Source organism: Choloepus didactylus, chromosome 19 (genome assembly GCF_015220235.1).
Source record: "Choloepus didactylus isolate mChoDid1 chromosome 19, mChoDid1.pri, whole genome shotgun sequence".
Classification (NCBI taxonomy): domain Eukaryota; kingdom Metazoa; phylum Chordata; class Mammalia; order Pilosa; family Megalonychidae; genus Choloepus; species Choloepus didactylus.
In genome coordinates, this window is record NC_051325.1 from 53,338,210 (window position 1) to 53,353,584 (window position 15,375).

Genomic DNA, 15,375 nt, shown 5'->3' on the forward strand with positions numbered 1-15,375 from the left:
CTGTGACCCGGGCCTGGCCAGTCAGCACATTCCACCCTCCTGGCCCCAGGGACTGGCTGAGGGCAATGGGAATGAGCCATGGCATTTGGGCTACAACTACGGGAAAGGAGAAGATCTGTTTCCGCTGGGGTAGCTGAGCAGGGAAGGCTAGGGCAGCTGGGGGTCAGAAATGGAGAGAGACCAAGTCTGAAAAAGATCCTTGCTTGTCGGTCTTATGGGATCCAGACATGCCTGAATTCAACACTCTCTCTGAAATTTTCAGTTACATGAATCAGTTCCCTTGTTTGATTAAGCCAATTTGGACTGGATTTTCTGTCTCAACCAAAAAATGTCTGACCGATACAAGATAAATGTGAGGAACAACCGAGATGCAACAGAGAATAAGATGTAACCCCCAAATACAAGGGCTTCTGGTGAGACAGGCACATGCTAAACCTCTCCAACCATCCCAGGCCTTATGCTTTTGCTTCTGAGAATCCCAGGGGATTCCTAGTCCAGTCTTGGGAGTCGGGGACAGGCTGGAATGATGGCCCCATCTTTCAGACAAGGAAACAGGCTCAGAGAGGAAAGGGGGCTCCCCCAAGGTCATGCAGCCTGACCTTCTGGAGGAGACCGGCTGGGCCATGGGGCTGGGTCAACATACGCACCTTGCCCACGATGGGCAGCTCCACGGAGCCCCAGGTGTCGGCACCCCAATGCACCAGTCCAGACAGGAAGTCAGCAATGAAAGCCCCTGTGACTGTGGGCGAGAAGAGGGTGAGCTGGGGGTGGGCAGCATGCGGAGGGGACACCCCTGTCCAACCCAGCCCCCAATGGGGGAATTGCTCATTCACAGGGTGGCTTGCTCACTCACTCATTAGGGGTACCCCTTCTCTACTTGGGAGATTTCCTTCTCTGTGAAAGGTGCCTCAGGTATGACACTCCTGGCCTCAACCTGCCCTTCTACATGCTCTGCTCCAGGGGAGGTGCAGGGATGCATCCTCTTGGTGGGCCTGGAGAGAATAAACTGGGCACGCTCAGCTCAGCAGAACCTTCCAGACCAGGTGCTGGTCCCTCCTCTCTGCCCCCAGCAGTGGAGAAGCCCCCTTGAGACTGGATTCCTTCTGGTTTTGGTGTCTGGAAGTACCCTGCCTGCAGGTGGAAGCCACATCCCCCGACCTAGCTTTTATCAGCCATAAATGTGATAATTTGGCCTCCAGCAGCCTTCCTGTCTTTGTCTTCAATTGATTCAGAACTGGAGGGAGGAAGTGGAGTGCTGTTTACTGGGTTCCCTCAGAGACCCCAACACCTCACTCACTTGTGGGTTCAGTATAATGCAGAGATTAAGTACTGTTAGATCTGGGCTCAAATTCCAGCTCTGTCACTCACTAGCTGTGTGACACTGGGCAAGTTACTTAAGCTCTCTGTGCCAGTTTCCTCTTGTAAAATGGGAGTGAACGTGTTTTTTTTTTTAAAAATAGTGGCCACCACTTAGTACTTTCTCAGTGCCAGGCACCAGGGCTTGACATGCTTGAGCTCAGTGAATTCTCACCATCTGTTAGGAAGATAGGACCATTTTTATTCCCATTTTAGACATGGAAACAGGCTCTAAGTGCAGAAATAATTGGGCTCAGCTCACACAGCTAACACGTGGCAGAGCTGGGTTCTTAAACTGTATTGAGGTCCAAATCTAACACAATAGGATGCATCACCCCCATCGTACACATGGGGAAACTGAGGCAGAGTGGGAGAGGACCTGCCTAAGATTAATAGCCCACTGCACCTTCCATCACTCTTCCCTCATTCACTGCAGCCAGCCCTCCTGGCTCCTTCCCTTTCCCTCCCAGGCCTCTGGGTCTTGCATTCGCCAGTCCCTCTGTCTGGAACACTCTTTCCCATTCCTTCAGGGCTTTGCTCCAGAGTCCTTCCCAGATACCCGATCTCAAGTTGCAACCCTTCCGCCTCATCCTACAGCATTTCCTATCTCCCGACCTCTATTTTTCTCCAAGCACTTCTCTCTCCACAAAGATGTCAGCTTCACAAGGGCAGGGATTTTGGTCTGCTTTGTTTATGGCTGTATCCCCAGTTCCCGGCACACAGTAGGGGTTCAGTAAGTGATTTGTTCAATTAATCAACGTAGAGCACCAAGTACAGTGTTTGGTGCAGAGTAAGCCCTCAGGACACATGACTGCTATTATTACTCAGTCATTTAATATCAAGCAAGCAGCAGCCTGTGAGGACCTACTGAGTGTCAAGCCCTAGGGCCAGGCACGGGCTCAGCATCTCCAGGCTGTGAGGAGGGCAGAGAACTAAGGCTGCCCCAGGGATGCTTGATGCACTCCCCTGGGTCAGGTGATTTCGGCAAACTCCTTCCCTTCCCCTCCCCAGACTTAGTTTCCCTGTGTGAGCCCTGGGGCATTGAAGGGTTCTCCACGTCCTGCTGGGGCCCTCAGCTGCTCGGTGATGGGGGACCAGGGTCTTGGGGCACTGTGGAAGCTGCAAAAAGAAGCCTCAAGATGCTCCCTGGAGAGCTGGGATCTTGAGCAAGGAGGCGAGAGGAGCATTTGGGTCACTGCGGACGTGTGATTCCGAGGCTGGGGCCTGAGTTCAGACACCGCTGCCGAGGACTGTGCAGAGGCCCCGGGGTATCTGTCCTATGGGTGCCAGGTGTGGGAGGGGCAGGGGTGAGGGGACCTGGCCACTTGCAGGCACCTGCACATTTCCGGCCTTGTAGCTCAGGGCAAACGTCACCCAGCCCGCAGCTAAAGCCACCCTCCCAGGCAGGTGCTCTTGCGCACACTCCCTGCTCTATTTCCTTTACGGCACTTCTCGCCCCTGGAATGATCATTCATTACCCCACTTCTGGGAGCAAAGGGGCTCAGTCCCCCGGTCCTGCCATCTGGAGGTGGCAGCACTGGGCTGGGGCGATGTGTTGACCTGCTCCCAAACCAGCATCCCCTCACACCCTCTAAGTGCATCTCAGTAGGTCCAGGGAGCATTAGGAGAACTCCGACTGCATACTATGGGATGCTGTATACACACCGCTTCATGTCTACTGAGAACCAGAGCTAGATGGATAATCGGGAGCTTCATCTCTTGCTTTCTCGCTGTGTGACCCTGAGCAAGCTCCTTGCCCTCTCTGGGCCCTTTACGCACATAGTGAGGGGTCAACTGAGATGTCTCCAGAGGTCCTGTCCTGACAGCTCTGACCAACAATGCTAAATACTGTCTTTTTGAGAAATAAAGCCACAGAAGAGAAGTGACTGGAGGCTACAGGAGCGTGGCCTCACAGGGAATCAGAATCCAGGATTCCTCATTCTCAGAGTACTGGGCACCCCGTGAGACTTTGACAAATCTGGTCACCTCCCCAAATCTTATGATTGGGTATCACTTGCATAGGGTAAGGGACTACATCTTAAATGAGCAGCTCAATGCCTTTATGCACACCTGTTTGTCCCCCACCCGGATCAAAATATAAATTCTATACCTACATAGAATATAGAGGGGTCAGCAAACATTTTCCTTAAAGGGTCAGGCAGTAAATATTTTGGGCTTTGTGAGCTTTATGGTCTCTGTCAAAACTACTCAATTCAGCGTCGTAGCACAAAAGAAAACATAGACAATACATAAACTTTGTTCACAAGTATTTTTGGTCCTCAGACTCTAGTTGGCCAACCCCTGCTAGAGAACATTCCCAGGCCCCCAGCAGGTTCCCTCAGGCCCCCCAATCTTCCTCCCCGCCCCTGCTCTAGACAACCATGATCTGTTTTCTGTTATTATAGACTGGTTTGGCCTATTCCAGAACTTCATATAAATGGATTCATACAGTATGTGCTCTTTTGAGTCTGGCTTCTTTCACTCGGCATGCTTCTAGGATCATCTAGAAGCCATGTGTATCAGTAGTCCATTCCTTTTCACCCACTGTTTGGATATACCACAATGTGTTTACTCACTGGGCTGCTGTGGGATGTTTGGGTTGTTTTTCAGTTTTAGCTGCTGTGAACGTCTCTAGACAGGCCTGTGTGTGGACACAGGACATCCTTTCCTTCCAGCAGAGACGCCAGCTATTTTTATTGTTCACCTGACATTTACTGAGCGCTTCATAGGTACCAAGTCCTGTGCCAGCATCTTCAATGTTTTATCTCCTTTAATCCCTAAATTGAGCCAAGGCCAGCCCTAAACCAATTACAGACCTTACCTCTTTTCATCTTCCTACGTTGGCACCAAGAATTTAATCTCATACAGATGACCTGACACTCACTGCCTCAGCCAGTGACCATGGCCAACACCAGCACCGAAAAGTGATGCTGACAGTATCAACCCTTGACGGGATGGGATGAGGATGGCACATTCCCTCTGTGGCCTTCCTCCCCAAAAACTCATAACCCCAGACTAATCATGCAAAAAACATCAGACAAAATGCAACAGCAGGGCATCCTATGAAAGACCCAACCAATAATCCTCAGCACTGTCAAGATCACAAAACCAAGGACAGTCTGGAAACCGTCACGGCCCAGTGGAGCCCTGGAGACATGACGACACATGCAGTGTAGTGCCTTGGATCCTGGACCAGAAAAGCACACTGGGGAAAAACTAAGGAAGTCTGAATTAAACTATGGACTTTAGTTAATAATAATACATCGAAATTGGTACATTAGTTGTAACAAATGTACTACACCAATGTAAGATGTTAATAATCGGAGAAACTGGGGTGGGGGGGGTATAATATGGGAATTCTCTGAAAAATAAAATTGTTGTTTTTTTTAAAGTGCATTATCTCATTTCATCTTCACAGTCATAGGGCCCTCCCTGTTCCATCTTTCCAGAGGAGGAGATGGGCTCAGAGAGTGAGGATCACCAAGGTCACATAGCAGCAGGGACACGTCGGAGGGTGACAAGTGGCCAGACACTACCACTGTGGTCATTTGTGATAATGTGACCACAGGTGGCTGCACCTTCATGTCTGGGCCTGGGAAAGGGAGCTACTAATAGCGCCTATTTCACTTAACCCACAGAAAGTTAATAAAATGGGTTAATGCAGCTACAGGGCTTAGCAGTCCCCAGGACACGTAATGCTCCCAAGCGTAGTTCTCATTAGAGTTTAAGTATGACTCCCTTCTCTGACCCCAATCTTGTCATCTGTCAAATGGCCAGACCTCTAAGCAGGGAGAGACGTGCTTTGGACAGATGTCAGGAATTATTTTAGGGGAGAAGACACCCTCCCCCTTCCTCTGGGGAGCAATGGCCCCACGGTCCTGGGGCCTTGGTGAGTGGCTGTTTCTAGAGCCCTGGCTCCAGGCTGGCTGCCCTTTAATGGGGGCAGGGGCAGCAGAGGCGGGCAGACAGAAGCTTCTTTGTCCCGGCTCCGGTGGCAGAGGCTGGTGGCTGGCTCACCCTGAGGGTGGCTGCAGCCTGGTTACCTCATCTCTGCAGAATGGGGATGGCTCACTCTGGGCTGCCCTGACTCACTGGGGGCCCTTGAGACAGACACTGGGCCCCAGAGGCCGCCTCTGTTTCCCCACAGCTCACCAGCTGGAACTTATCCACCCCTGTCCACCTCGACAGCTCGGTGCGGAGATGGAGAGTGAGTGGCTGGGACACAGAAGTGGACACTGTTGAGGGAGGACCCACAGGCTTTGTTCATCACAGTGGTCCTGGGTTCAGATCCTGCTGTGGTGGCTTAGAGCTATGCACCCCAGAAAAACACGTTCTTAACCTTGATCCAATCCTGTGGGTGTGTACCCGCTGTAAATAGGACCTTCTGATGAGGCAACTTCAGTCCAGGTGTGGCCCAAATGCATCAGGGCGGGACTTAATTCTGTTACTGGAGGCCTTCATAAGTGGAATGAAATTCAGACACTTAGAGAGAGAGCCACAGGAAGCAAGAAACTGAAGTCAAAAGAACCCAGAAGCCAGGAGAGGTTGCCATGTGACAGAACCAAGGGTCACCAGCAGCTGGCCATGAAATGCCACTGTCTTCAGGGTGAAGCAGCATGACACGGCCGCTTCGAGTTTGGACTTTTCTAGCTTCAAAACCATGAGCCAGTAAATTCCTGTCGTTTAAACTAACCCACTGCATGGTGTTTTAGCAGCTGGTTAACAAGAACACCAGCCTGGACTCAAATCCAGACTGATCTCCTCGACCTACAAGCCCGGACACAACCCGAGACCTCATGACCTCTGACCTCATCACCCACCGTTGTACTTGCTGTTCCCTCTGCCTGGACACCCCCCTCCCCCCACTTTGCTTGTCTGCCAGAGAACTCCCACTCACCCTTCCAAGGACCAACGCACGAGCCCCCAAACTCTTCCTCCATATTCCCATTTTTCAAGTGGAACAAAGAGCACAGGGTGCCCCCATGGCCATTCATTTGTTCATTCATTCATTCTTTCGATCATTCACAATGACTCTGTCCTTGTCAAGGTCATTAATGACCTCCACATGACCATTAATTAACCCCACTACCCCCACTTGCTAGTCTGCTCAGTGGCTGTTCCTGATTGGTTCCAAGTCTTCTGGAAACACATTCCCCTCTTGGCCAATGCAATCCCCTCACCGGTTCTCCTCCCACCTCTCCCGTGGCACCACCTGTTTCTTTTGCAGATTCTTCCTCATCTCCCCAACCAGGACACCCTGGCAGCCTCGGGCCTCTTCTCTTCCGAAAGCACTCAGCCCCTGGGGCCACCCCGCCAGCCTCAGGGCTTCACACCCTGTCTCTACACCCACAACCCCCAGACTTCTATCTCTGGCAGCCCCTCCCTGACTCCAGACCCGTATTTCCAACTTCCTGCGTGACAGCTCTTGGTCCCCTAGCAGGCAATTCAATGTGTCCCTCCCCTCAAGCCTGATCCTCCTGCCACCTTTCCATCTCCATTAATCCTTCCCATCGCTCAGGTCAAAAGCCTAGGAGTCACCCCGACACTTCCCGCTCTCACTCCCCTCCATGTCCAATCTAGCAGCACATGCTGGCGGCCCACTTTTCAAAGTGCATCCAGAATGTGACGACTCTTCCCCACCCCACAGCCCTGCCCGGGTCCAGGCCACCAGCACTGCTCAGCTGGGCTGTTGCAGTCGCTCCTTCCCTGCCCCTCCTCACTGCCCATCCATCCTCTGTGCAGCAGCAGATGGCGTCCACTTCCTGTGGGAAACTCACCAAGGGCTTCTCAGGGCACGCAGAGTCAAACCCCAAGTCCAGACCCTACACGGCCCGCCCCCACTGCCTCTCTGCACTGCCCCCAGCCACCCTCCCTCTGATGGATTTCCTCCAGCCACGGGGCCTGCCTGAAATGCCCCACCTATCTGTGGCTTCCTTCCTCGCCTCTTTCAGGTCACCACTCAAATGTCACCTTCTTGCAGAGGCCTTCCCTGCCTGTCCCCTTCTCTTGATTTTGCTTCTCAGCATTATGTCCTGTATGTCTGTGTTTATTAACCGGGCACCTTTTCAGGACTCGGCCTTCCCCGGTGTCTAGGGCCTGCCTCGTGTACTGGAACCTGCAGGGAGATGGTGACGGGCCAGGGAAGGGTTCTGCAGGCTGGCACGGTGCCCTTACTTCCTGCGAGTTAATACACAAATCAGGGCAGCTACTTAAATCTATTAGGGACTACGCAAACACCATTATCAGGAAATTGTCTGTTCTTATCAGCCCAGGAGCAAAGGTGTGGAATGGGGGAGCTGAGGCCATAGGCAGCGGCTCCACAGTCCGAGATCTCCTGGGCGGCGGGTTGGAAGCTCAGGCCCCGAACCGGGAGGCAAGGCAATGTCCTGCTGGGCCACCCCTCAGACCCCTACCACTCCCCCACCTCCCTTAACATGCACCCACGTGGGCTCTGAGCCTGCAGAGATTTGTCCAAATTGGGCCCGCTGCTCAGAAGACCCTCACCTCCCAGTGATAGCTGGAGGCTGTACAGCCCCTGGTGGGAGTGGTCTATGGTTTGGGAGCCAGGCAGGACTGGATTTGTGACCCCAGATTCTGCCATATCTAGGTGAGGGCCACTGGCCAAGTCACTAGGCCTCTCAGAGGACAGTGATCAGAACCTCCTCCTGGGATTGCCAAGAGGAGTTAAAACGTCCTCAGCATGGAACTTGGCACATAGTAGGTGCTCACACAATATCCACTGTTAAACAGACCAGAGAGCTGAAGGCCAAAGCCTTGGCCAGTGGCCTGGCAGGCAGTGTCCCTTCCCTCCCTACATTCATTCACTGAACCAACATCCCAGAGCCCCTACTATGCCCTCAGCACTCACACATGTCACCTGCAGTTTGCTCTCACAGCAGTCTAGGGGGCAGGTACTCTGAGCATCCTCATTTTACAGATGTGGAAAACAAGGCTCAGAGATGCAACAACACTTGCCCAAGGCCACACAGCCAGGAAGTGGTGGAGCCAGGACCTGAACCCAGGGCTGCAGGGGCCTGCTCCTCTCCACCCCCAGATGAGGCTTCCGGGCTCAGACTGCCTGCCCTCCTGTCTGAGGGTGGTGTTCCAAGACAGAGAGGCTGGTGGTGCAGGTCCTCTCATCCTTGGGGGAGGAGAAGGGTGCCTGGCTCCTGCAGGTGGGGCCCAGGCTCCCCAGCACTGTGTGGGTTAACCTCCCTCTCCTCCAGCTGGTCTGGCCCCCCAGCACATGCCGACTACCTCCCCAGGTGACTCCATTAGCCGACCTGAACACTATTAGCTTAGGCCGCCAGATGTTTCTAAGGAGACTGTGGGAGCTGACCGCTCAGGAAGAGCCAGGTGGGCAGAGGGCACAGCTGCTCCTGCAGCCAGTAAGCCCAGGATGGGAGAAGGACAGCATGCCTGAGCTAGTGGGAAGTGGTGGCAAGTGTAGAGGAAGGAAACTGAGTCACCTCAGGGCCTTGGAGTGGAGACAGTGAAGTACATTGTGCTTCTGGCTTGAGCTGTGACTCTGGGCAGGGCAATTCCTTCCCTCTCCAAGACTCAGTTTCTCATCTGGAAAATGATGACAACTAGCCCCCGAGGATGTACACTGGTGAGGACTCTGTTAGAGAGCACCCAGCAGGTATGGATAAATTGCAGCTTGCTCATTCATTCGTCAATTCGATTAATATTTACTGAGCACTTACTATGTGCCAGGTCTTGTGCTTGGTGTTGGGAACACAGCAGTGAAGAAAACGAAAAAAAAATATCTGCCCCCAGGGAGCTGACATTCCAGTGGAAGAGACAGATAATAAAGAAAGAAATACATTGTATAACAGAGTAGGGTGAATGGATAGTGTGTGACTATATCAATATTTTTTGAGGGCAATCAGGAGGGCCTCTTTGAGGAGGTGACCTTTGAGCAGAACTGGATGAGGGAGGGAGTGAACTATGTGGATGTCTACAGGAGGAGCTCTCCAGGCAGAGAGAAGAGTGCAGGCAGAGGCCCTGAGGTGGGGGAATGTCCAGTGGTATGTGCTGGAGACAGAGTGAGGGGCCCATGTGATGGGCGTGGGGTGAGCCAGGAGAGAGAGGGAGCAGGGGCCAGATCATGCAGGATCTTGCAGGCTGTAGTGATTTGGACCTGTATGTACCCCAGAAATGCATGTTCTTAAACTCAATCCATCCCTATGGGCATGAATGCATTTTAAGCAGGACCTTTTGATGAGGGTACTTCAGTTAAGGTATGGCCCAGCCCAATCAGGATGTGTCGTCATCCTCTTACTGGATGTTCATTCATCCTTTATAAGCAGAACGAAGTTCAGGCTCATAGAAAGCCACAGGAAGCAAGAAGCTAAAAGTCGATGGAACCCAGAAGAGAACGGAGAGGCCAGGAGTGGCCGCCGTGTGCACTGCCGTGTGACGGAGGAGCCCAGGACCAAGGATCACCGGCAGCCAGCCCCAGAATGGCAGTCTTTGGGAAGAAAGCATCGCCTTGATGATGCCTTGATTTGGACTTCTAGTGTCAAAACCATGTGGCCCCAAATTCCCGTTGTTTAAGCCAATCCACTGCAGGGTGTTTGCTCTAGCAGTGAGGAAACGAGCAGAGCAGTGGCATGTCTCGCCTTGGAAGAGTGGCTGTGTGTGGAGCTGGACAGCTGGGCCTGAGGGTGGAGGCCCAGAGGCTAGAGAAGACCTCCTGAGCCAGCTCAGGTGGGAGAGAGGATGGTGGGGGTGGGGAGAAGAGGCTGGATTCTGGATCCGTTTTGAAAGTAGAGCCAATAGAGTTTGCTGATGGTTCAGATTTGGAATGTGAAAGAGGAACTGAGGAGAATGACCAGATTTGGGCCTGAATGACAAAAACTGTCTTTCCTGTCAGTGCCATTAACTGAGAAAGGGAGATGGGGTGCCCATGTCATGTGCCCTGCATGCACACACGTGCAAGCACAGATATGCACATGCATACATACACATAAACATACACACTTGTGTGCACACATACCTACATGTACACAATGTATGCACAATGTGCAGACACACACACACACCCAGGCACAAGCAGCCATCAGAGTGGCACAGACACCAGCCCTGGCTGCCATGGAAACCCAGGCAGACGGCAGGGTGGTGGGCACTCACTGATGCCCAGCATGACGAAGGGTGTGTGCTCCCAGCAGGCCAGCAGCAGGAGGTGGACGAAGTTGTGGGCGATGAGGCCGAAGCACAGGACCACGCAGCACCACTCCTGGAAGCGCTTGCCTGCGGGAAGGAGGCGAGAGGTAAGCGCAGGGCAGGGGAGTGGGGACTGGGTTCAAAGCAGGAAGAGCTGGGGCCCCCAATGGCACTGTGGGCCCGTGGCTGAGTCTACGGTCCTCACCCGCAGGCTGGGCTTACAGCATTCCAAGTTGGACTCCCATGAGGGAAAGGGCCCCATCTAGTTCACAGATGAAGTCACTGAGGCCCAGAGAAGGGGAAGGGCCTGCCCAGGGTCAGACACCCGGTCCTGGCTACAGAATTTGCAGGGCCCTATGCAAAATGAAAACGCAGGACCTCTTGTTCAAAAATTATTAAAAATTTCAAGACAGTGACTACAGAGCCTTAGAGCAAGCACAGGTCCCCCCAGGTGTGGGGCCAGGTTGCATGCCCATGAAATCAGCCAGGGTTGTACCAGTTCCCTGATAGACAGGATGAGAACTCTGGTCCCCTGAGCCCCCTTGAGCTCCCCCTGGAGACCCTTGAGGGAACTTTAATGAGCTTCTTTTTTTAATCTGAATCTTTCATGGCCTCACCTGTCACCTTTCCTGGGTAACTATTTGGAGGTGGAAGCTACAAAACAGCCTTTAATCCCGGAGACTCAGACTCTGCCCAACCTCCCTCATCAGGGCTCCAGGGATGAGTCAGGAATTCATGGAGAAACAGGGCCTTGGCCACGACTTCAGGACTCCTACAAGGAGCGGGGCATCTGGAGCAAGAAACAGGGAAGAAGAGGCTGTGCAGACGAGGGGCCTCAAACTCTCCAGGGGCCAGGAGGCACCAGTGGGGCTCTGCGACACGAGCGCCCCTTCTGAAGGTGTGGCTGCATTCCGGCTGGCTGCTGCCAGGCAGAGATGGGCCCAGGGGGCCAGATCTTCTGATTCTCAAGGGAAGCCAGAAATTTGGATTTGGATATGAAATCTCCTGTTTAAATGTGGACTCATCTTTGATAAGCACAGTGAGGATGGACGAGCTTATTTATTGCAGCTCTGTTTGAGGTATCAAAGCAAGGGAAATAACCTAAGTGTCCATCGCCTGGGGATTGGCCAAATTTGTTACAATCTAGCACATCTCTGCAGTCAGAAAAAGCCCAGGCAGCTGCCAATGTGTGGATGTGGAGGGACATCTAAGACATATAGGTAAGAGCTAAGACAAAGTGCCAAATTCCAGCCATTTATGTTAAAAAGGAAAAAAAGACTATAACGTCAAGATTGGTTTACATTTACTCTCTTTTGAATTTAGAATTTGTGAATGTACCACCATATTAAAATGTTTTTTTAAATTTTTAATTAAAATTAAAATAAAAGGAGATAAAAGCACCGTGTAGATGACAGAGCAAGTCTCCCAGTGGGACAGGGCCCCTGGGAATGCCCATTTGCCAGGCAGCTGGTCCCCAGGGCACAGAAGACACTTTAATAGTAACATTTTTATCATCATTAGTGTTTAACATCTACTGAGCAGTTACTATATGCCAGGCACCCTGCTGAGGCAATGTCTTCCCCCTTTTGCAGATGAGAAAACTGAGGGTCAGAGTGGTCAAGGAACTAGTCAGCCACAGACCAGTGACCAGAGGGTCTGGCTCCTGAGACCCTGCTTTTACCCCACCCTGGCCTGCTGCCCTGGGTTCCTCCGTCCCTTTCCCACCATCTTTATGGCCCTGATGACATCCTTGGGTCCGGAGCCCAGTCCCGTCTTCAACAATACAGCCCGGCAGGCCCTGGTGACTGATTAATGTCTGATGGAGCACCCTCTTCTGTCTCCAGGGCTTTGTGAGTGCTGGCTCCTCCGTCCACAGCCCCCTGTACCAGGCACATTCTGATCCCTCTCCTGCAGATCTCGACTTGGACACCTCTACCCCCAGGAAGCTGTCCACGATGCCTCCTCCATCATGCATGTCACTGCCTGTGTGACACCCACCTCCTGCCCACCCCAGTGTGAAAGCAGGAGACCCCAACCACATCTGGCTTACTCACCAGAGGCCTGGCACGCAGTCGGCACTCACTTAATGTTTGTGGAATGAACGAACAAATTCCCTACTGCAGCCCTGAAGAAAACCTCCCATGCTGCATCACTGGGCGCCCCTCACCAAAGCTTTGGGAAGGAAATATTGGGTTCCCCATCTTCCCCGAAAGGGAAACTGAGGCCAAAGAGGGAGGTCTCGTCCAGGTGGCACACCAGCAGGCTGCAGACACAGAGGACACTCCCCAACCCGCCCTGAACCAGAACATTCGACAGCTGCCCTCCGCTCGCCCAGTGAAGAGACCCAGCCTCAGAGCGGGCGGGGAATGCTGAGGGCCTCAATCCCTTGGTCCTCTCATCCGGGCAAGGACACAGAGATCTGGAAAGGGCACAGACCTTGACAGAGCCTCTGCTTCCTGCTGCCCACTCGGGGCCTCTCCCCCTGGGCCATGCCGCCCCACTGCCCCGGCAGCTCCCGCCTGGGCTCACCAGGCCTTCCCTTTTCTGGTTCTGGGCTTGTGGCCAGGTCCTGGGGCTCAGAGACAGGACGTCCAGAGGAGGCCTTGGGGGTGGGAGGGGGCGGGAGGGGCAGTGGGGAGTAAAGGGCAGGTGAGTCCTCCCTGCAAGCTGTCTGGCTGCCACTCAGCCGGGGACCGGAACAGGGGCAGAGCCGACAGCCACAGTCAGAGCGTGGGGAGCAGCCCAGCACGGAGAAGTCGCAAGCTGGCTCCCTTGGGCAGGTTTTGCTCCCCGACTTTAAAAAATGAGCTACAATTTAAAAATCACATCAAATTCCTAGTTCCCTTGAGAACACGGAGTCTCTGGTTGTCCCATTCGAAGGCTTGGGCTCACACTCACCCTCTCCCCTTCCTGGGCTCTCAGGCTGGGCGGCCTCACTCAGTGGCGGCCCTGGCTGGGTCCCTGCGGTCATCTGAGTTTTCTCGGACCCTCGAGGAAGAAACCTGATCCCCTTTTCCAGATGAGAAAACTGAGGCTCGGCAGGTGAGAGGCAGCGCTGGGTTGTTGCACCCTGTGCTCATAATCAGGCCATGTTAGCCTGGACATTTGGGTCTGTCCTCATTCCAAAGATGGCCCAGCTCTCCAGCCACACCACAGAGAATGTCCCAGAGAGCTGAATATTATTTTTCCATCTAAACGCCATCTTTCTTTGGCCTCTGATGTCTGGATCCTTCTACCAACCAAGTACCTCAACTTTTATCCATTAAAAAATATATGTTCATAACCTTAAGTGGTACCTGCTGAGCATCTTCCACAGCCAGGCGCAGGGCTAAGGGTGGTCCATCACCCCTCAGCACACGCCATGCCTGGGGGCCACGTGCCCATCCTCTGGGGAAGAAACTAGACCCAGAAGTGATGTGACTTGTCCAAAGTCACTCAGAGGGTCACCAACATCATAGCACAGACCACCGGCTTGTGGGGACTAGTAGACCAAATGGTGTCTCTTTAAGGATGGGCAGACTGAGCCCCAAGGCAGGGGACGGCACCCCATGAGGCACTGCAGGCCAGGGCTGTCCTCTGCCCGGTGGCCGGCTGCTGGGTCCTGGGCTCCTGTGCCAGCCCTGGCCTGGCAGAGGTTCAGGGGCCTGGGCTGTGTTACAACAGTGAGGGCCCTTGTTGGCCTGGGGAACGGGGCCAGGCTTGTTTGCAGTGGGTGTGGGGTGACTGGGAAGGACCGGGAGGCCATCTGCCAGATCTTGGCCATTTCGGCTCCTCTGGAGGCAGGCCGCAGCCAAAGGCTGGGCATCGGGCTGGACTCGGCCCAAAGCCCTCCTGCTGCAAACAGGGAACGCCTCGAATAACTACCAGTTCTGCCGCCCTGGTAACTAGGAGCCTTGGCCTAGGGGATCAGGTGGGGGGAGGGCGGGGTAGAGAGAGCACAGGGGCCAGAGAGAGGGACAGGGACAGACAAACAGAGACGAGGGAGAGCACGAATTAGAGAGGAGGAGAAAAAAACAGACACAGAGAGAGACATAGGGAGACAGAGATATGTTACCACTAACATGAACTCTGTGAAAAACGTAAAATGTGTCTTATATTTTAGAATATAGGGGACCTAGGGATAGACAGCAGCTAGGAAAGGGGGAAACGATAATCTAGTAAGAACAGACAAGACATTGAGGGTGAAGTTGATTGTTTCCCCCAAACTGTGCTTCCTGTGGTCCCGCAGGCATTACGGCAAGGGGAGTGAGGAAAGCAGAATGCGTATGGCTCTTCTAGTTGTACAGACGAGCCATCACTGGGTTGGCCTAAATGGACCTGGCAGTAAATTTCAAAAAGGATTTGGCATTATCTCTCTTCCTGACCCCTCTCTTTAAAGGGTAAAATATTAATATTTAGAATGGCAAAGAAGAATTATTGTAATAAATCTAATGTATGCAAGCTTAAAGAAAAAACACACCCCAATGAAAATACTGGGGAAAAACTTGTACCTGGTTTTGTTCACTTCATCCTTCCTGTCTGTGTTATGTTGATGGAGGTGGTTATTTCATTTTTTAGCTAATGTTTTGTTTTCTCCTTTGTATCTGAAGTACCTCCAATTTATTTAATATCCATTGTTTTGAGCTCTGCCATTTCTGGAGTACCTGTTAGTTATTAGTATTTATGTGTATCAGGAGAGTGCACTCACTGTTCAGTACGTTTTACTTGCAGTAAACTGATCTCCAAATATTTCCTTTTGAAAACATTCCCCTCCTTAATTTTTATATTCCTTACCGTTTTACTAAATATTAAGTGTTCTTTGACAATTTTGGTGCTCATGTGTGTGGGAGGGGTACAGAAGTAAAATGAATC

At 52.6% G+C, this 15,375-nt stretch overlaps 1 protein-coding gene across 1 annotated transcript in view; it reads right to left on the minus strand.

Annotated features, from left to right (window-relative positions):
* The window catches only part of LOC119515150 (plasmanylethanolamine desaturase), a 29,447-nt gene that overhangs the window by 8,248 nt on the left and 5,824 nt on the right, over nucleotides 1–15,375 (minus strand). Inside the window, exons 2-3 of the mRNA XM_037810937.1 lie at nucleotides 10,492–10,611; nucleotides 648–739 (exon numbers count right to left, since the gene is read on the minus strand). Coding sequence (XP_037666865.1) covers nucleotides 648–739; nucleotides 10,492–10,611 — 212 coding nt within the window. The remainder of the gene's footprint in view (nucleotides 1–647; nucleotides 740–10,491; nucleotides 10,612–15,375) is intronic.